Here is a 22,102-nt window from a genome sequence, read left to right as displayed (position 1 = left end):
AGGCACGCCAAGCCGAGAAGCGCGCCACGGCGGTGCTTGTTACAACATGCAGACAGATAAATAGACACAGACACGCCTTTGGCTGGCACCTATAGCTGCGGAGCTGCCCTGCTCTGCATAAAGCGCGCGCGATGTATAATGCGAAGCAACTCTGCTCGCCCACACATATTTTTCCCCATCGTAACGAGCTGTCAAAGGAACACGGAAGTGTGTGCCGTGAGTCAGTGTATACAGGTATACCGTCGGGGGTTGCGCCAGAATGGACGTGCGTGTGTACGGCGGCGTAACCTGATGCGTAACGCAGACTAAGCGAGAAGAGTATCCCGACGGAAGATATCAAGAAGGGCGCGAGCTAACAGCTATGTAAGCGCAGCGGCGTAGAAGCCATCTCAGTAGCAAAGTCTCAGCGTAGCTATCGCGTGTCAAGATAACCACGTATGCATGTTCCGGGAGATTTCCGCTGAACCGTGCAAGCGGCGTCTTAACAGTATTGTAGGTCAACAGGGATTCGCAAACATTAAGTGCTGGCGTCCCTAAATTTAATCTTTTTTCGAGATGTCGTTTACTTTTAAGGGGCTTGAACTTCTTAGAAGTGAGCGCACGAAGACTGTGGCGTGCAACAGTTGGATACATTATCCAAGATTATAGAAGATGAGCCATTTATGTGACCTTCAACAGATGTTACCGAAAAGTGGACTGTTGCACTACGAACGACTGGAGCACGAATAATAATAATAATAAAACAAAAACAAAAGATATGAGTGTGTTTGCGTGCGTGCGTGCGTGTGTGTGTGTGGGGGGGGGAGGGGGGGTTGCGAGGCGCTTCTTAAGTTCCTATGACATACTGTCAATATCTGCAACGCACATCATACAACATAATGCCCCACATGAGGTCAATGACGCCCGAAAGTTACTATAGTCCAAAACTCTGACGAAGGCATACTATGTTGTGGATCTCTCGCCGCACTGAACCTCTTTGTTGATCGATTGTTCAAATATGAAACAAGAAGAATTGTCATTCACCTGCTTTTGCAGAAGGATAAAGGGACCATCTCGCACATATAGTGCCAATGAAAAATAAACTTCAGAGTTTAAGAAAAGTTGGTCAAACTTCGGAGTTTAATGAAAACTGATCCCCGCAGGACTAACTTTCCTTACGTTCAGAAGCTTGCTTTCCAACAATACCGACTTTAGTGCCCTTTGTACCATTCAGCTACAGCCAGACGGATAGCAAGTTTTCTTTCCTTCAGTGAAACTCATTCTGCTTTGCAGAGTTGCGTAAAAGAGTGATGAACTCATTGATTGATTGAGTTTATTGATTTATTTCGCGGCAGCTGTCTTCGTCTTTCACGTTCCCGACATTGCGCAAAAAAAAAAATACTAAGGAAATAGCAGTCACGTGCGGTCATAAAGTTCATATGCAGGAACTCGGCACTCAACAACGCTCCGCACTGGCATTACCGGGAGCCAGCGGGAGCACGACATCTTTCGACAACGAAAGCGTAAATCATCAGCGCCTCCGAAGCGCGTCAACACGGCTACTGAAGAAATCGCCGAATGTAAGCGCGCTTTTCCTAAGCGCCGACGAGCCTGTATACGTATAAGTGAACGCGAATCGTGGTAAAACGTATAAACCACGGCAGAGCTACAGGAAACTGAATGCCGCCATTCTCCCAGGAGGTGCACTAGGGCGAGTTTTTTGTTTTTGTTTGTTTGTTTCCGTTCGAGCAACAGAGAGAGAGAGAGAGAGAGAGAGAGAGATGGAGAGGAACAAGAGCTGCCCAACCGAAGTGCACACTGTAGTTCCTTATTCTTTATTCATTCACTCATTCAGACATATAAATAGTTTTTACACGGTGGTTGTGTGCGAAAGGAAGGGCAAAAAGGCAACCAAATGCCTGACATTGCGCTAAGAGCCGCCCAAACCACCAAGTTATACAACGCTCAGCACCGTGGGCTACTACCTTTTCTTCTTTTTTTTTGTAAGCATACGCTAATGAGAGAAGCACATGTAGTTTGTTGATCAGCGTTGCGAGGTGGTGACATTAGCGCCATTGTCTCTGTATGCGGATTGGTCGCATTCTAGCACACGCCTGCGCACTCTCGCCGAAAGAGAAGGCACAGCGCGTCTGCAAAGGCGCCACGGAAAGAGACCCGTGTGTCAGAGAGAGAGAGAGCGGTGCCGTGGGACGTTTCCGTATGGACCCATTACGTCACAGTGACGCAAGGTCGCCCGGCAGAACGCAGTGCGAGACGCTGCAATCGGAGCTCCAGTATTATCTTACTTGTTACACCCATAAGCGGCCGCAACCATGCACGTCGTCTTGACGCTGCCGCGTCCGCCTTTCCATACATCGCGACGCGTTCTCTAATCTTTACACGGCATCGCGCACGGACCCGTCGCGTGGTCGCAAAGTTGGATGGCGCTCCTTTTATGTCGCGTCCCCATTATTATGTGGCACTTTCCGTACTCGGCAGGCAGAAGACTGCGTTGAGATGTAGGAAAAGTCTGGCGACCTTGGGCAACGATATGTTCTCCGATAGCATCGCGAGAAGTAGATTACGTCATTTGCATGCTACAGAATGCAAATTTCTCGTGCCGCAAACCGCGCACGTATAGAAGTCGGCCACAAAAGTTGTGTTTCACAACGAATGCGTATTTCAATCTCTGTTAAGCCACGGCGCTTCTATAGTTTAATACATACTACATGTAACCTTATGCTCGAAGCCACGTTGCCAGGCTACGCAGGAACTCGACTTTGCAGCGGAATCTCGCGTCCCATAAGATACTGGGGCCGACTGTTTTGCCATTTCCAGCAGTTCCAATGAGGCGTGATTCTAAATCCACGCTGGGAAAGCATACGGGGACACACCACTCCACACTCCCCTTCTATAGCACGTCGCCACGCGGGAGGAGTACATTCTTCTTGTCCGTTGAAAGCACGGGTGGAACAGAAGACTCCGCACGCTTCATTGCAAACCTCAGTGTAAACTGTCGGTCGCAGCCTCGAGTTCCTACACCGTCCCCGCTGCGGGAAACATCCCAACTTTCGGAGGGAAAACGTCAGCGTGAGCTTAGTACGCCATGTTTTATGGCTCACAAATCTGCTTTCGAACGAGCAACTGCTGCATCCGCAGCTCTATTATTTTCGCAGCTAATTTCGTATCGTTAATGATGTCCTGCCGCGTGTTGCTGCCTATGTTGACGCATGCGTATGGCTACTGTCAAAAGTGTACGGGCTACTCCGCACCTTCCCTACACCTGTCATTCGGCAGTATGGCGCGGTTCCTGCTACAGACCTGACGCCTCTGGATGGTGAGTACGAGAGTTATTTTCATTTCCCAAGACGTTGCAACAGCTTATGGCATACAAGAGGAACTACAGCCTGGACGTCGCAGGTAACGTAGCCCGCATACTTTTCATAGAGTACACATGAGTGCAGGCTTTTGAAGCGGGCGTGAACCCGGACATTCGTCCTTCCTCTTCATATTATTAGCATTATTACTAGACGTTCCACGTTTCTTCGCAACGCGCACGGCACTGCTGAGTCATCCCGACAACTACTCCAGTGTAACATTGGAGAGGTTTAGATTAGGGGGCGCAAGCGGCTTGCGTCCCCTAATTCAAAACGCCGCGGACGCCGACGCCGACACCGACACCGACGCCGACGACACCGGCTTTTCTGCGACACGAGCTCCTTAACGCTTTCGCGTTAAAACCCTCTGTTAGTCGCGGAACACGACACTGAAGAAAGTCGCACGGCGAAGCTTCCTGCCGCTGTTATGCGTACGCGAACTCGCAGAGCTCACTGCCGCGACCGACCTGGGTCTAGGTGGCTTTGCCTGGGTGCACCTCTCTTGCGGCAGCTGTGTCGCGCACGCTCGAGGCGTTCTCCCCTCAGACAGATACGTATCATCCCAGCGTCAACATTGACGCGCACAGAACCCGTCGGTGACACTCGAGAGCCGCGACGCAGCGACCCCGAATCGAGACACGCGCGTTCACGCTCGGGAAACAGGGGCGCTCGACCGCGAAGCACGCAAGCGATGCTCGGAAGGCACCACCTGAATCACCCGTGCGTGCCGTCCCGCTGCTAAACGCCTCGCTGTGCAAAAGGAAAACCTAAGTAGGGACAACCTTCGAAGCACCACCGACGAGTCCCCATTCGTCGGCGCTAGACTTCCGGCTGGAAGCTTGTTTCCGTTCGCCATACTCTTCCTAGCGTGGTCCGAAGCTTTTGACAACTAAGTGCACGGGCACGATGCGTGCCAGTGTCAATAATTCTCTGTTGCTGTTCACGTTTCGCCTAAGTGATTTTCAGCACACGCAAAAAAAGAAGAACACTTTTCCAAATGAAAGCGCAAATGTGCGGCGCACCCCGCATTGTGCAAGGAAACCAGCACCACGGTTTCCGGCTACCTGTTAGGGCGCACCAAAAGACTGGGCATTTTACTTGCCTGGGCAACAGGAACGTATACCGACACAGCGGAATCGATCTCAGGATATACCACCTTCTGTAAAGGTATCGCACGAAAACTACGAGCAGCAGCAGCGGAGTGCGGCATACAACACACGAGGGATCGCCGGAGATGATGTCGCGAGATTCCGCACGACTTCCGTGCACTTCACTGACCACCGCTGGCACAAACATCGGTCATCTGGCTTAGCGGCACAATGCTGCACTTCTTCTGGTTCGTGTGTGTTTTTTAAAACTGATTTCTACTGGAAAAGAAAGTTAGTCGAAGCCTAGCACCTCCATTGCCAGAGCTGTGTGACCTCTCGCAGCGGTGCTCTACTATCTGAGAGCTTCATTAAACACCAGAACGCCTCTCGACATACTTTTTTTTTCCCCGCTTTACAATTATGGATGGCTATCATGACGTAAATAACGGCCGTGGATGACCTGAAGGTGTGTATACTCCGCCACTCCACCCGAGCGGGTTAGGAAGAACATGGCAGACGACACTGGCTGCGAGGGGGAGGAGGAGCGCCGGAGAAAGAAGATGTCGCCACTTAGCAAGGAAAGCAAGAATATTCGGGGACTTTGCATGAACTATGCATGTTTTTCTATGCATGTATGTATATATTCATGCTTCTCTATTTATGTACGTAGATGTATGTAAGAAGGGGTGCTCATGAACATTGAGCCTTAATTACCCAGTAAAAACTGAGCTAGGAAGCTGTAACTGACACACTATTCTACATATGCCTCCAGGAAGTCAATGCACTTGCGGCATCTGTCCTGGAGCTTTTTTTAAGTCCCTGCAAATAAAGTTCTTCTGTCTGCTGGTGTAACCACTCATTTGTAGCGTTAATTGCTTCTGGAACAGCGTCCCAAAATCGTTGTTCCATTAGGCTTCTTTTTTGGGTATTGGGGAAAAACGATAGAAAGAGCCAGGTGGAACTAATAAGGAGGACTGGGCAACACTTAAAAGTCGGAGGAGGTCAGTTTTGCCACTGTTCCACCAGTAGTGTGACACGAGGCATTGTCATGCAACAGGACGACACCTTGGAGAGATTTGATTGATGTTAACCTTTCGTGTTCTTCCTCTGTCAAAAGAGTGGAATAAAAACACATTGGAATAGTTTTACATTATACCGCCCCTGGCGCGCTATGGCGGCAGCATGTGTTCCGATTCGCCCGCTCTGCTCCGTCAAGGCGCGCTGGTGACGTGGCGTCGCAGCCAATAGAAATTTAAGCGTCGGTAATTCGCTGTGACGTGGCGTCGCAGCCAACGGGAATTTAAGCGTCGGTAATTCGCTGCTGCAGAAAACGCCGGCTTTTTCATTCAATGGGCCATTTGATACTTTAGCATCAAAAACTGTTGCTATTTGGTTCTGCACCGAACTTTGCACGCGGGACTTTTTTTTTGCCCTGGTTGCACATACATGTTACTCCGCCGTTTAAAAGCAAATATATTGGTTTCGATATCAGACGCACTTCTCTTAATAAACGCATCATATTTGACGAGGTAATAGTACGAGACTAAATTTTAAATCGAATTGCACGGTGTACACTTAATATCTTTCTGTCACATGTGACGCGCGACTTTTCGGTCACGGATACGAACAGTGAGATGAGCCTTTCTAGCCTTCGTCGGACGCAATTTCCCAGGTCGATCCGATTTGCCCTCGTGACCGAGGTGACGTATATGCCGATGACGCTTCACTCATGCGCCACATAATCACCGCCCCTGTGATCACGTGCTTTCTGTTCGAGTCCAGGACAAGACCAGACAAGCCTCACGCAACGAGAGCGCCGTAACTTGGCCCGTGGACGTAGATAGGGTGTTTACGTGATGTTACAGTTGTTGCGCTTACGCGTCCACTTATCATGCATTCATGCTTGCGGACGTCGTCTGGGCGGCGGAAAAGCATTCAACGGCCACCGGTCAGGTTACGGCTGTTGTTCGCTTTAAGATATCGGAAGCGTAAACACCGAGCAAATAATTGTGACAGTTTTGTAGTACGTTCTAGTAGTGCTAACTGAAGAATGCACTGATTTCGAGATACCATCGCTGTCCTATGAATTTTTTTACTTCTCGAATATGGGTGTTATTCATGTTAACGCGCCAAGTAACTTATTTAAACCGTCAACGTATATACTCGCAACGTTCTCTCTGCGTCGAAAACAGCGTCAGTAAACTGTGACACCACTTCGAAACTGCTGCAGGTGCCCCAAAAGTATGGTTGCATGACAGAAGAGGCCAAAAGCGTGATTCAATGATGTCTGCAAAACTAGAAGTGGACGTGTGAAGCAGCCAGAAACTATACCACCCGGACTACTTTTCTAGATTCGTTAGTTTGGGTTGGCCAGTAATATTCAAAGTCGCTTTTAAACGTTTGCAGAAACTACGCGCTGGATTCATTACCGAAATCTCCGAAACACACGGATGCGCGTTGCGAGATCGTTTGCTCTTGCGAACCCTCCCGGACTTTCCTGACCGTGGCTGCTGGGTTCTGCTGCTGCTGCCTCGCAGAATGTTCATACTTTAAAAAAATAAAAAGAATAAAATAAAACATGCACACACACATTTAGTTGCGTGCCCGATGGTGGGAGTGATTTTCGGTCTCCCAGCACAGCAGCCCGATGATCTATAGCCATGAGGCCACATTCGCTCGTACCAGCACTCAGACGAGAACGCAAAGTTCATTATGATCCTCCGGGACTGTCACCTGCCCGAATGGTCGCTTACCAATGAACTGCAACGCAATTCCCGAGCAGATTGTCCGTCCTGTTTTATGGAATGCTCTCTATGTTTTCAGGGGGTGTTTTCGGGGAAGGAGTTCTTCCTTTTCTCATCTATTCTTTCACTCATTCTCGCTTCTCACGTACGACACGACTTGACTATTACAAAAAAAAAAAGAATTCTGCGGTTTTACGTGCCCCAAAGCACGATCAATGGGGTATACAGCGGAAATTTGGACCACTTGGGGTTCTTTAGTGTGCACCTAAATCTAAGTACACGGGCGTATTCGCATTTCGCCCCCATCGAAGTGCGGCACACACACAAACACACACACACACGCACACACGCGCGCGTGCGTGTGTGTGTGTGTGTGTGTGTGTGTGTGTGTGTGTGTGTGTGTGTGTGTGTGTGTGTGTGTGTGTGTGTGTGTGTGTGTGTGCGTATGTGTGTGTGTGTGTGCGTGCGTGTGCGTGTGTGTGTTTCCGCCAACGGCGGGATCCCCGCGGCTACCCGGCGCGTTGTGTAGGCATCGAGGCCGCTGGCGGAAATCGATTTCGCCCAATTGGTACGCATTGCGCAACGGACTTCGAGTGAAATAAACGCTGCGGTGGTATATCCTCGGCGTGCCGCAATGTAACGCAAGCGATTTTCTCCGATCGGTAGGAGGAAATGGTACAAAGAAAATTAAAAGCTGTCACCGTCCTCTGCAACTCTTGTACGTCAACCGTTTATTTTGATCCGCTTCTGTTTTCTACTTAAAAGTTAGAACACCATGCTGATTTTCTTTTCTTACGAATCATCTCGATTTTATGCAGGTAATGCCACAATCAATACCAGGAACGACAATGAGTTCATCACATTAAGTACTACAATACTGATTGACTTTCGCGATTCATGTCACTTACTCATTATTGTATGGGCGTTTGCAAGAAGTTCGATGCCTCTTTAAGCTTTACCCACGGAAGCCGGCAATGTGACAGTGCAGGTAATCGACATAGCGGATTAAAACAGCGGATGGAATATCTATACATACGCATTCGTAGATTTGAACTTCCCAAGTGAAAATGTTCGAATGGAATCGTTATTGACTGTGGAAACTTGTGGTAAACAGCCGAAAGAAAGATATTCGGCCTGAAAATAATCCCGCACACAAGTGTCATTTTAATGCGAGTCACAATTTCGATAGCGTTAAATTGTACACATTCCTAAATCCGAACGGCTCGTCAAGACTTCAGCATTAACACAAGTACCACGAAACAGCTTTGATATTAATAGACAGCGATGCACATCTGCGACTGTTGGTACATCACACAGAACATAATGCGACGATAACGTGGCGGAAAGGAGAGAGTAAAATTTAAATGGTGCGCGCGGATATGGCGATCAAAGTCTGCTTACCGCGTTGACGCTGGTCATGTTGAGTCTGTACAGCACGGGCAGTAAAAACTCGGCGACAATCACGTTGGAGATGGCAAGTCCAAAAATGGCCATCCAAAACTGTGTCCCCTTGTAGTACATTTCGGCGGGATAGCCTAGCACCGTGGTCGCCGACTGGAAGCTCGCCATCACCGACATGGTCACCGGGAACACGCCTAACTTCCGGTTACCCAGGAGAAACGATTTGTTCGACACATCGTGCCTGTCGTGCCAGGCGAAGTAGATACCGATGCCCGAAGACACGCACAGCATCAGGCACATCACGGCGTAGTCCGCTGCCGTAAACATAGGCGCTACTTCCATGTTGGATTATAGATTTCTAACGGTATACGGGCGTCGGAACGACAGTAGGCGCCTAAAGGGGCAACGTGCAAAAGATCTGCACGCGCGAACTGGTCTTCTTAGACATCGGAGTGGCACAATGCCAGTGAGCTCAATGCCAAGATGCGCGAATACGATCCCCCGCACCGAACTTCGTTTTCGCTGTTCCCGCGCGCAACGAAACAAAACGCCGCAACTCTCGCGCTGAAGAACGAATCAGGTCAACTCGCGCTTCGCGACACCGTCCGGGGTCGGGATGCGCGAGTTAAGAGAGATTTGACGAGAAAGAGAGAGAGAGAGAGATTTCACGAGAAAGGGAAATATTTCTGCCTTTCTCCAAAGAGGCGGAAATAGTGCCTTTTCCCATGAAATCTCTCTTTCTCTCTCTCAAACACACACACACGCACTCTCTCTCCACGTGCTCGTCTGCACAGCGTCTGGCGGCGTAGTTAACGCGCGAAAGCATTCACGAGATAGGCATAGCCTTGAAACGACCTGCGCTCGTTCGTATTTCCCTTTTAGCCGGCGCTCTATGCACCTGAAAACGCTGCAGCGCATTATGCATCGCATTTTTTCTCCGCGATATATGCACAAGTAAAGAAATTGGCAAGCGCCGCAACATAGGCCCGCCTGCATGACCGCCGTGCGCCGGCAGCCGCCGACTAAATTGTCGGGTTAGCTCGGAAGGACTGGTACGTAGCTTTTACACAGGTAAGCGCGCTTGTCTTGTGTTTTTCATCCTCGGTTTCAGTTTTTAGTATGGTGTAAGAGAGCGAACTGAGTGTACCTTCTAGTACACTCCGTGCTATGTAAGATATAATATTTCTAAGCACGATAGAGTGTGTTTTAAGGAACCTAATTTCGCTATACTAATCCCCTGAAAAAAGTAAAATCTGCTCGTCCAACTCTTTAATTCGTTCCTTGAAATTGCAGAACGTGATTAATGCGGATAGTATTTTATTCACATTGTTTCTTACAACACATTTTACAGTTCCTCCCGAGTATGTTGGCACACACCGCGACATCCTTCCACCGACGCATTAATTAATGCGCTGCAACGGCATGAAGCTGTCAATGCACATTATTCGGTGCGAAAATGATTATTGTATCGTATATATCTCCTATCATCGTAGCACATTACGAGTTATCTTAAATCACGTTCAAAAAGTTTCAAACAGAGGTGCTACTAGCAGTTGTGCGTGGTTATTGGATTATTCTAGTGAACTGTGTGGTTTGTAACCTTTGCAAACCACGTGATCGAAAGGGGGTGCGTTCGTTTTAAAATATCGGAAGCGAAAACACCGAGTAAATAATTGCGACGTTACGGGAATACTTGTCTTCTCGGTGCACGCACGCATTGCAAGTTGCAAATGAAGTTTTGTAGTACGTTGTAATAATGCGGAGTGAAGAAAGCACTGATTTCGACATGTCATCGCTGTCCTAGGGATTGTTTTAGTTCTCGAATCTGGATGCTATTCAAGTTAACGAGCAAAGTAACTTACTTAAACCGGCAACGTATGTGCTCGCAATCTTCTCCATGCATCGAAAACAGCCCCAGTAAACTGTGACACGACTGTGAAACTGCTGCAGGTGTCCCCAAAAGCACGGTTGCATGACACCGGAGGCCAAAAGCGTGATTCAGTGGTGTCTGCAAAGTTCGAAGTGGACGTGTGAGGCAGCCATAAAACTATACCACCAGGACTAATTTTCTGGGTTCGTTCTTTCCTAGTTCAAAACAAGAGCACGCCCATCGTTCGTACCGGGTTTTCCGCCATCCAAACGACGTCCGCATGCACGAATGCGGGATAAGAATGGCCGCGCCGACGCAACATTCTGCAAGCACCACGTAAACACCCTATCTATACGTCCACGGGCCAAGTTACGCCTGTTATGGATTGTTACAACGCTTTCGTTGCCTGAGGCGTGGCTTAGTCTTGAGTTGACCTCGAACGGCAAGCAGAACCGCCATGGTGATTACGTGGGGTATGAGCACGGAGGAAGGAAACTAAGGAGAGGCCCTGACGTCACTCTTTGTGAAGCTAAAGTGAAGCCGGAAGTTGGCGCTGCTCATGGCGTTGCTCCGCCTATCGGGCCAGCTCTCCTCTCTTGTTTACATTTCTTGCGAAACCACGCCGCGCTGCGCGCAACCGTGCTGCTCGGACCCGCGCGTTCCACAGCAATACTAAGCAATCATTAGCACGCTAGCATGATACCGCGAAAGAGGGCAACATTTCCCGCGGATATTCCTTCGTCCGTAGCCATTGCCGTGGCGCAGTACATTGCGTACAGCGTTGCATGCGCGTTCATTTCACGAACTTTAGTTCCTCCTGTCCCACCTGGCCACAGCAACATCCGGTAGAGCACGGTCCAGATAATGCAGCGCAATAAAACATGGAGACCAGCGAAAACCTGCCCGCACGCCGCCTTTACCACGGTACGAAACCTACGGAGCAACACGTGTGAGCGCACAGAACCCTAACAAAGCCGCCATTGTGGCCCGAAAGGCGTGGCCGCTACAGCAAAGAAATAAAAAAAACAGCAAAAATGAAGAGAACTTACTACGTCATTTCCTCCACACTTTTCTCCTCTAGGGCACGGATGGGGTAAGGCAACACCCTCTAGAGAACCCTCTAGGAGGTGTTGGGTAAGGCCTATCCTCAGTTTCCTTCCTCCATGGGTATGAGTGACGCGTCATCGGCGTACGTCACCGCTATGGTCACTAGGGTGAATCGGATTGACCTGGGAAACGGCCCCCGAGCCTTCGCAGCGTTGCGTCCTCTGTTTGAAACGGAGTATGACTCATTTTTTCCCGGTAAGGCTCAATAATTATCAGCAACCCACGTACGTACGTATGTGCGTATGTAAGGACAGATGGATTGATCGAAGGGTATATATAACCAATTACCTAATTCGAAGCTGTAGCTAATTAAGTCGTACTTGTATATATGTAATATTTTATGTCACATCGCTATTTGCATACGTTCATTTCACTTTCTAGAAACGGCCAATATTTGCAGACAAGGTCTATCATGCGAATGGTGGCGCAGAAACTTCGAGAGCTTTCACAGCGTGTTCTCGAGTCCCGCCTCATGGGGTTGGTTGTTGCGGATTAAGCCGCGAAATTTGCCGGTCAAAATTCTCCTCGCGCCTTTGTTGAGTTCATGCTACGTGCTACTGGTGGGTCGCGGAGTGACAGTACGAGAGACAATGACGTACTGATGCCCGTCCAAATGACGTCCATTCCTCTGCATTATACATTAACGAAGCAGTGTGTAGGCTATGAAGCACTATGGCGTCGAGGACAGCTGCAAGAACGCGTTCGATGTATATTAGGGAGCTCTAGAAGTAGGTTACTCAAAGTTAGGTTATGCTATTGGCCGGACATACGAAACAACGGAAACAAAGAACGAAATAACGCAAGAGGCGTGCAAATGAGCGCGTTTTCGTATACGCAAAGCTGCTGACCGTTGACTCCAGGTGCGTGCAGCAGTAAGCAAATAAAGCAGGTGCATTAACTACTTTGCAGTCGCATTTTATCGCTGTTCCTTAGCGTGGTATCGCCATTGAGAAATGTGTAAGCGCGAGACAAATGTGTAAGCGTGAGACGGGCAGCAGGATCACAGATGAATGACACTTCGTTCGTTCGTTCGTTCGTTCGTTCGTTCGTTCGTTCGTTCAATTGACGTAAATGCCAGCTGTCTACGCGTTCGTGCATAGGCGTCTCGATTACAGTCGACGTGTCAGTGACTCCGACTGCGTGCGGGGGCGCAGAGAGCGGAAAACCCAGCTTCCATTGGGCGACTGCGGTTACGTGAAACGTGACGCAACATCAGAGCCTACCGGCATGGTTCCGAGCGTATACACTCCCTCATTATACGCGCCAGCCGGAGATCGAACAGCTCGCTCTTATCAGCCAGGACCGCGGAGGCTTTCTAGGCGAGCGACTAATATGAATGCCGGCGCGGACGCCAACTCTCCCGTCTCCGTTGCGTGTGCCTATCCTGACGTGCAATAGGAATTCGGCTAACGGTCGAGCTCTAAAAATATCTCATCGTCTCGCCCGCTTTATCAGCTGCTGCTCTCAGCACGACTGATTGCCGGGACGCGTATACACGAGAGAGCGCCGAAGAACGTGGGCGTCTGCGTGCGCATACCGACAGCGGAAGTGACCAGCCAGCGTCTTGGTTTTATCGGCTACTCGCCCGCTGTACACGGTCCCCGTGTTTTAACTGCGCAATGCTGCGAGTCGCCGTGACTTCTTTCTCTGAACGCGCGCAATACCTCAATTAGGCCGAGTATAGGTCTGCTCGATAATCAAACGGATTCATTCATTCATTCGTAGTCTAATCACGTGGAGCCATAAAGGAGCGAAACGCGCTTTGCTACAGTCAGCATAGTGCATGAACTTTTAATTTCGGCTATACATAATACAGTTACACCGCTTGTAGCCTGATGAATTGGGCAAGGTAGCAAGCGATTACGCTGACAAAACCAGAGAAAGGTTCGAAGGAACAAGACGACACAGAAGGGGCCGCGCGTGACAGACACTCTGCTTCACAGGCGCGTATTGGTCAACGGGGCACGCGAAATTGTCGGGCGACAAAGCGAACCAAGAAAGCGGGAACACTCTGAGTCATGACGCATGACGCCATCTCCGCTTTACAAGCCTATATAGCACTTCCGGGTGTTTTGAAAGCTCCATATGTTTCTAAGATTTCCAATTATAACTTTTTCAGTGTGGCGGACGATGATTCTGAGAAGCGATGCATTCGCTATAGTTGAAACCGTTTGCCGGCAGCCCCGGTAAATTCCGGCGCTGCTAAACGCCACTGCGGTCACCTATCCACCAGAATGGATGTACCAAGGTGACACAGAAAGGGGACGACACACGTCGTCTGCTATGGTCGTCCGAAGAAGGACATGTACTCCCGCTGATTTGGAAGAGCCTAAACGGAGCAGTGCGGAGGTCGAACGTGCTATGCCGCTGAGAAAGGTGCAGACCTCGATGAGCAAGTGCGGCTGCGAGAGCGGTACAACAAAACAATAAGCCATATCGCTTACAAAGATATCCTGCCAAGATTGGTTCTGTCGTTTTTTTTTTTTCTCTTTAATTATGTAGCAGACGCATGTGCACAGAAGAACTAGCATGTAATGACGCCGTGACACATCTCCGGTTCGTACCAGGAATCAAAGTCAACACAAGCGCCTAAATAATTAAGAAACGGCGCTAACAAATCAACACAAACGCGTCAGGCAAACTCTGTTCAGTTTCCCGGTTGGCCGACCCACTACCCCGTGCAGTAAAAACACATCCTCGAATTTCCGTCTCAGCACGCCATTACCCTGCCTACAACGATGTCGCACAAGTGCTGCTCTAGAGGGCTTCTGCAGTGCTGGCCGCGCAGAACTTGGCGAGCGCAGCAGCCCCAACAGGTTAGTATTGGTTCAGAGCGGCAAGCACAAAGGCTCTTGCGCCGAAAAGCCCCCTTATCGACAACCGGAATAAAGGCACAATTAATGCGCCGATATAAGAAACAACTCGCTGATTACCATGAATACAGGAAGCGGGACGTTCACCAGCCAGCACCGATTCCATTTAAATGATATTCCGCGAAGCTGCACGCTATACTAACGTCTTGGCTTCGCGCTGTTACATGTGTACTCTTCCCCCGCGTGGAATGACGGGTACTTCTGCGCTAAACAGAGAACACAAGGGTGAATCACCGAGCGTGTTCAATTTTATGGTCCACGAAGACATGTGCACTCTTCATGCAGCACTTACGTATCGAATAGTTTTCGAATATTTATAACTGTGCACAATAAAACACGAATTTGGAGATAGAGTACAATGACTTTCCTCTCCGCGGGCATCATCATCATCATCATCATCATCATCATCAGCCTAGTTACGCCCACTGCAGGGCAAAGGCCTCTCCCATACTTCTCCAACTACCCCGGTCACGTACTAATTGTGGCCACGTTGTCCCTGCAAACGTCTTAATGTCATCCGCCCCCCTAACTTTCTGCCGCCCCCTGCTACGCTTCCCTTCCCTTGGAGTCCAGCCCGTAACCCTTAATGACCATCGGTTATCTTCCCTCCTCATTACATGTCCGGCCCATGCCCATTTCTTTTTCTTGATTTCAACTAAGATGTCATTTACCCGCGTTTGTTGCCTCACCCAATCTGCTCTTTTCTTATCCCTTAACGTTACACCCATCATTCTTCTTTCCATAGCTCGTTGCGTCGTCCTCAATTACAGCAGAACCCTTTTCGTAAGCCTCCAGGTTTCTGCCCAACATACGCATAAAACTGGGGAACTTACGTAGTGCAACAGGTTACGTTATAGGGAACATTCGCACTCTCCAAAAAGTCATGTACATGCGAACAAACTGCTTAATTGTTCCTTAGTGCCCATTCGTGCATTTTGATAAAGAGCGCGACGTAATGACAGAAAGTTGCTAGCTAAGCTTATGAATACAAGGATGTCAATACCGTCCTACATCAATTGTGAAAAAGTCAACTTATTGTTCGAAAACTATTCGATATTCGATTCAATTTGCTTGTCTCATGGCTCGTGGCCAAACGTGTAAAATAAAAAAAAGTGCGCAAATATGACCCCTTTCACAAACGATATAATACGCAAAACAAGGTCCCACTGCACCCTGATGCGCCAGCTTCACTGTGAAGCCCAGCTGCAGCGAGATGACCCGTATTTTGACCCGCATACTTCAGGAGCTCGTGCGAAACTCGTCGCTTAAGCGTCAACAGAGACGCACTGCCCTACTCGGGGGAAAAAAAAAGCAATCCATTCATTCGTCGCTCATCTGGTTACTGTCAGCCGTCCCATTTTGTAGGTCAACCCTGTGTCTATCAACCTCCTTTCAAAATGGCGGCAAATTCAAAATCAATATTCCATGCGCCTCAGAGAAACTAGCACCCACGCCTTCATTCAGGAAACATTTAAGTGCAAATGGTGCTGAAGGCGAGAAGCTAAAGTGTGGGCAACCGTGACCAAAAGATACAAGCGCGCTCTGGAAAACTCCAACTGCCAACTACACTCGTGCACAACGCCGACGTCCATATATAAATGATTGAAGTAGGGAACACTGGGAGGCACAGCGCCATGAGTGTCGCGTACAGTCCACACAGCATAAATTGTTTCAAGCTACGATGTATGTCCCGTTAGTTTGTGTTGGCCAGTAATTTTCAAAGTCGCTGTCATTATAGAGGGATAATCATTATAGAGGGATAACTATACGCGGCAACTTCGCACATGCTACGAGGTCTCCTTCCGTGCTGCATCTATTAATTACGAAGGAACAGCAGCACCGATTATCATTAGATAGATGACCTCGCGTTATCTTGCTTGCTACAAAGGCTCTTTCCGCACAATCTATTGCGAAAGATAGAGCGCAGATAGGGGTCTTTTCCGTGCTAAGTAAGGACGTCAGCGTAAAGCTCATTATGGGCAGGCCAGACTGCGCCATGTCCCGATGTCCGCTTATACCAACCGATTGCAACAGAATTCCTAAGCAGATCGCCCATTCTATACCTTCGCGGAAAGCTCTCAATCAGTTCCGGGGGTTGTTCTCCGGGAAGGCCCGCTTTCCTTCTTTCCTGTTTTCTTTCATTCATTCTCCTTTCACACGTGCCATGCGCCTCCACTATCTCGTGTGAGCCGTCATTAAGGAAGAGACACCCATTAAGGGCGCCGGGAAATTTCACCAGGAGGCGGATGCAAGCGCGCGTGTGTGTGTGTGCGGGGGCGTTTGTGTGAAAGTCGAAAGGTTTACCACGCGACATCTGCAGGTCGCCTGGGGCGGGATTCGAGTTGCTACCCGACGCCCTGCGGCCGCTGACAGAAATCGATTTCACCAATTTGGGAAGGATTGCGCAACGGGCTTCAAGTGAGAGGGGAAAAAAAAAAAGAAACACGCTGCGGTGTCCCCAGTGTGCCGCAATGTAGCAGAAGCTATTTTCGCTGATCACTACCGCCAGCAACAAGAAATAGCGCATAGAAAGAAAATTTAAAAAACAAAGAACAGAGTCTTCGCTGCTACTTTCTACTTTCAAATTACAACACTACACAGTTTTTCTTGTTTTTCTTTCCCTTTAGAATGGCCTTGATTTCTACAGGTTGAGAAAATGAGAATGTATTCTGCTATTCTAAATTAATTATATTTCATACGAGAAATGAGAATGAATCCGCTATGAAATAATTATCGCAATATTGATCGACTTTCTTGGTTCGTCTGACGTCCTTACTCATAGCTATGTGGGCGCATGCAGGAAGTTTGCCTCTTTAAGCTTTACCCAAGCCGGCAGCAGCAGCGCAGGCAATACACATAGCGGATAAAAACAGCAGATGAAGTATATATATATATATATATATATATATATTAATTTGTTGATTTGAACTTCCCAACTCAAAGTGTTGGAATGTAATTTTCTTCAACTGTAGCAACCTGTAGAAAATAGCCGAAAGAAATATATAGGTTCGGCCTGAAAATAATCTCAGGAACAAGTCTGTTGTTTTAATGCGAGTCACAGTTTTTCCAGCATTATATAAGCATTTCGAAATTCGTAAGGTACGTGGCAACTTCAGCATTTACGCAAGTGCAATAAAGCAGCTTCGATACAGATAGAGATGAAGATTTTTTCTTAATGGGCATATCGCACAGACCATAACGCGACGACAACGTCGCTGTGAGCAAAATTAGAGGCGCGCGCGCGGATAGGGCGATCGATGTCTGCTTACCGTGTTGACGCTGGTCATGTGGAGATTGTACAGCACGGGCAGAAAAAGTTCGGCGGCAATCACGTTGGAAATGGCCAGTCCGAAGATGGCCACCCAAAACTGGGTCCCCTTGTAATACATTTCGGCGGGATAGCCTAGCACCGTGGTGGCCGACTGGAAGCTTGCCATCAACGACATTGCCACAGGGAACACTCCCAACTCGCGGTTGCCCATGAGAAACGATTTGTTCGACACATCACGCCGGTCGCGCCAGGCAAAGTAGATACCGATGCCCGAAGACACACACAGCATCAGGCACATCACGCTGTAGTCCGCTACCGTAAACCTAGGCACGTCTTCCATATTCGATTGCAGATTTCTAATCGTGCGGGCGCCGAAACGAAAGTGGGCACCTAAATGGGCAATGCGAAGGAGACCTGCGCCTGCGAACAGGTCTTCGCAGACATCGGAGTCACACAATGTCAATGAACTCAATGCCAAGATGCGCAAAGACGATCAGCCTCACGGAACTCCGTTTTCGCTCGAGAAGTTCCCGCGCGCAATGAAACAAAACGCCGCAATTCTCTTGCCAGAGAACGAATCAGTTTCACTCACGCATCCCGACACCGGACGGAGCAACGTTATACGGACTGTTGCGACAAGAGAAGCGCGTAATGTAACCCCAGGCGATGGTGAAGGGTCGCGCCGCGTCAGGAGAACATCATACGGCGTGTGCGGCAGCTTCTGCTCCTCGTTCCAATAGAAACGCCGTGTATGGCTTTGACTTGAACCTGTCTTGTGCTTACGTTGACCGCAGTGCGCCGGCATCTTACGTTCCGAAACAAAAACTGTCCGCTGTTTCGCATATGATAACACTACAGGAACCCTACTGCACTTCATCAAATAACTGAGTTCATCAAAATAGAATGTCTTTTGCCTTAAAATGACTAAATTTTGATAACTTTTACATATAAGTAATTTTAAAAGCTCTAGTTTCGGTTTTGTTTTGTCACTGTCCGATAAAAACGCTAGATGCGGTTCTCTTCGCTAAAACAGGAACACTAATTCCTAACTTAATGCTTCAAACATATGTCTAAGGCTTGAAGCAAATTTTAGGCTGCAGCTATATTTCACAGAGATGATAAAAGGATAAGTTAAATGGATAAAACTGTGTTGAAGTTACTATAAATATCACTAATTATTCACATCGGTAAACCTATGCGCCACAATGTGGCGTTCCAATGTGTATTTGTTAGTAATGTGCGAAAATGAACAGCTAGAACACAGCACTGCTTTAATGAGCGGTATTTTTTGTGTGGGAAATATTTTATAAAGTCTACACCACCAGAAAGACGTAAACTACAACAGTTCATTTTTTTTCTTAACAAAGTTCGGGATTGTAAAATGGAAGAGGAAGTATCGATGGCACCTAAACGTATCTGTACCCTCGGCCACTGTGGGTAGGTGCCCCAGCCACTCAGGAGAACATTAACCCTCGCAATTTCCTTCTTTAAACCAAATAGCAACAGGGTTGACCATATACTACATAAAGTTTACAAGCCATAAGCATCAAGCATCCAGTTCCTTTAACTGAGTGACAAGCAAGCTAATTAGTTCATCCCAGTGAAATTTCATCCACCATTATTTTGCAGAGTTCTGCTAATTACATATCTCTAACACAACATAACACATGTATTTACCTTAAAGTAAAGAACACCTATTTTACCCTGTGAGATCACTTACGGGGGATAGCTAAATAAATAACATATACATGTAGTCTATTCCAAAAATAACAGTGCCACATGGTGTTAAAGAGATTCAATGTGCATAAGCAGCTACCCAATTATTCCTGAAGAAATGCTTCCCAAGCAAAACCGAGAACAATAATACAGATTAGAGTTTACGGTATACTCCAACTACTGTGACGAACGAGTGGTAGCCACATGTACCATCTGACATGGGTTCCAAATCATGCAGTTCAATTTCCAGCAAATAAACTGTCTTCAGCTTGTGTGTAATTTTCTGATTCTGATTTCTTGTTCGAAGCCAATGACAAAAATAAAATGTTATTTTCATTTTCGCAGAGTTTTAAGTGGCTAGGGCACCTGTCAATTTTCTGCCAAGCCTGTGTAAATAGAAAAGCATGACAGTGATGATCAATTCATACCACAAAACATCGTAAATCAACAATCAAAATGACAAAAAGAAAGAAAAGAAAGAAAACAAGATGAGAGAACAACTTCGTAAAGAAAAAGGGGCTTCGCGAATGAATCTGTGACAACTGTTCTTACACAATTGTTTTCTTGTGGGTTATGCGCCAATCTTCAGTTTGAAATAAACTTTAGCAGTGAGTGAAGTGGTGTGTCACCTTCCTTTGTCTGCCTGGTATTAAGTGCACTGTTGAAATCGGAGATGGATAGTTAACAATTACCCCTGGTGAACACAGAGGTAATGAAACTTGCACGTATCGCCACTTCCAGATATTTTAAGAATTGCGCTCTTTCATCTTGGCATAAACAATTTAATCCTGTAATGCCCCAACGCTGTTCCCCATGAAGAAAAATTAGAAGAACTTGTTCACCTTTATTTCTATTCACAGAGAGAACATTTGTACAAAGAAAAAATTAATGAACATTCGAGTTAAAACTTCATTAATATAATATATGTTTATTAATTAAAAATTGGCTAGCTTATTTATCCACAACTGAACATACACTGCAGTTTGTCAGGAAAGGTACTATATGGGCCATACACAGATTTGTTAAATAACAAATTACATGCAATTACTTGTAATCAATTACATCTTTTGGTAGTTTCGTAATTTAATGATTGATTAGTTTACTCGGTAACACTCACTGTAAGTCAATTACCTTTTCTGTAACCAATTACATGTATCCAGTTACTTTATTGATGAAACAGGCTGCAACAGGGAAAACACCTTTCAGTACTTTCAGTATATGGCAGGAAGTACAGTAGTATGCCAGCGGTCTGCAATTGAAATTGTCCAAAAAGATGAAAACGTATACATGGGTTACCTCTTTCCCACAATTAGCGTCCTGCAGTCACGTTTTGATCACCTGAATACGGCTGGCTTGTAAATTTGCACACTTCCTTTGGAAGGCCGATCTGTCTGCTTTCCTCTAATAATTATGGGCAAAGATTTCTAACAAGAAAGAAACTAGGGCCATCCAAGACTATGGTAAAGCAGACGCAACTGGAATGAATAGGAAATTTCAGGTCTTTGCTGATCGGTTTTTTGACGGGTTTTAAGCAGCGATCGGTTGAGGACAACAGGTTGCTTTATAAAAATTACATATATTACCGATCATCGCTTCAAGGTGGGTCTACCTTCTTGTCACACAAAATTGTGTAATGACTCTTTTGTTCCTAGAACAAGTGTCGCATGGAACCACCTTCCCTCCACAATCACCAACATAACTGATGACCACAAGTTCAAGATCTATTTACAAGACGCCTTGTAATATTTCTTTTCCTTTTTTCTGCGCGCCTTGCCATTTTTTTCCTCACTCCTTTCTGTAGTGCCCTTGGTCCCTGAAAGTATTTTGAATAAATAAATAAATAAATAAATAAACAAACAATCAAATAAACAAACTTCTCACTCTCCCTCACTTCAAACAGTCTTTAAGTGGCCTTCATAGGTGCTAAGAACTGCCACTCTATTCTTCTTTGCAGAGAGCAGTCTATTACTCCTCTCATATAGAATGAAGCTGTTGGCTTTTAAACGCCTATTTCTATCTTCGTGATACACGATTCATATACCTACAACTATTTTTGCAACTGTAACACACAAACAGTATTCTTAGGGCTGAATAATATGCAGCTTTATCTTAAACTACATTACAGACTTGGCCATTTTTTCAACGGATGTGAACGTTTGTTGGTATCTGTTCCAATTAGATTTTAAAGTCTAGATGGCTAACAAGTGAAGGGGTGCTGGTAGAAGGCGCACCAGATCTCGGCCAACAAATTGAAATGGCACTTCCATAGCTCACTAGTGACGGCCATTTCAGATGTTGTGGCCAGGGAATTACATATGGGTGATTTTTATGCTTTTAATTAGCCCTATCAGGAACGCCTTCCCCTAGCCCCAGCTACAATGGAGTGCTGCCCTTCATAGAGGACCCAGACACGAGGATTGTGGCATTCAGTAATGGCAATCTTGAGCACAATGTGTCCGTATGCTTCATCACTACTCTTTCCCCCAAGAGACATAGCGAGCGAGTTTCCAGTGTCTGAGAAAACTATGGCAGGCGACCAATAAAAATTTTAGAAAGCAATTATTAGTGAAGATAAACAATGCATGAAGGACTGCAGTGGACACAGGGATACCGCCAGGACAGTTCATTCTATTTACTGTATTTGTGCAATGTTAATAAAAGTTGCAAGTAACATAT

At 47.1% G+C, this 22,102-nt stretch overlaps 1 protein-coding gene across 2 annotated transcripts in view; it reads right to left on the bottom strand.

The window, feature by feature from the left end:
* The window catches only part of LOC139059294 (sodium-coupled monocarboxylate transporter 1-like), a 93,288-nt gene extending 74,819 nt beyond the window's left edge, over window positions 1-18,469 (bottom strand). Inside the window, exon 1 of one of the 2 annotated variants that reach the window (XM_070537495.1) lies at window positions 17,709-18,469. In XM_070537495.1, the coding sequence (XP_070393596.1) occupies window positions 17,709-18,050 (342 nt within the window). In that variant the 5' untranslated portion in view covers window positions 18,051-18,469. Of the gene's footprint in view, window positions 1-8,589; window positions 9,166-17,708 lie in introns of those variants that run through there. The other variant, XM_070537496.1, reaches the window with a different exon arrangement.
* Between the last annotated feature and the right edge of the window lie 3,633 nt (window positions 18,470-22,102).

The sequence above is a fragment of the Dermacentor albipictus genome, chromosome 4 (genome assembly GCF_038994185.2).
Source record: "Dermacentor albipictus isolate Rhodes 1998 colony chromosome 4, USDA_Dalb.pri_finalv2, whole genome shotgun sequence".
Classification (NCBI taxonomy): Eukaryota; Metazoa; Arthropoda; class Arachnida; order Ixodida; family Ixodidae; genus Dermacentor; species Dermacentor albipictus.
Note: the sequence above shows the minus strand (reverse complement) of the source record. Positions and strands in the feature narration are given on the sequence as shown.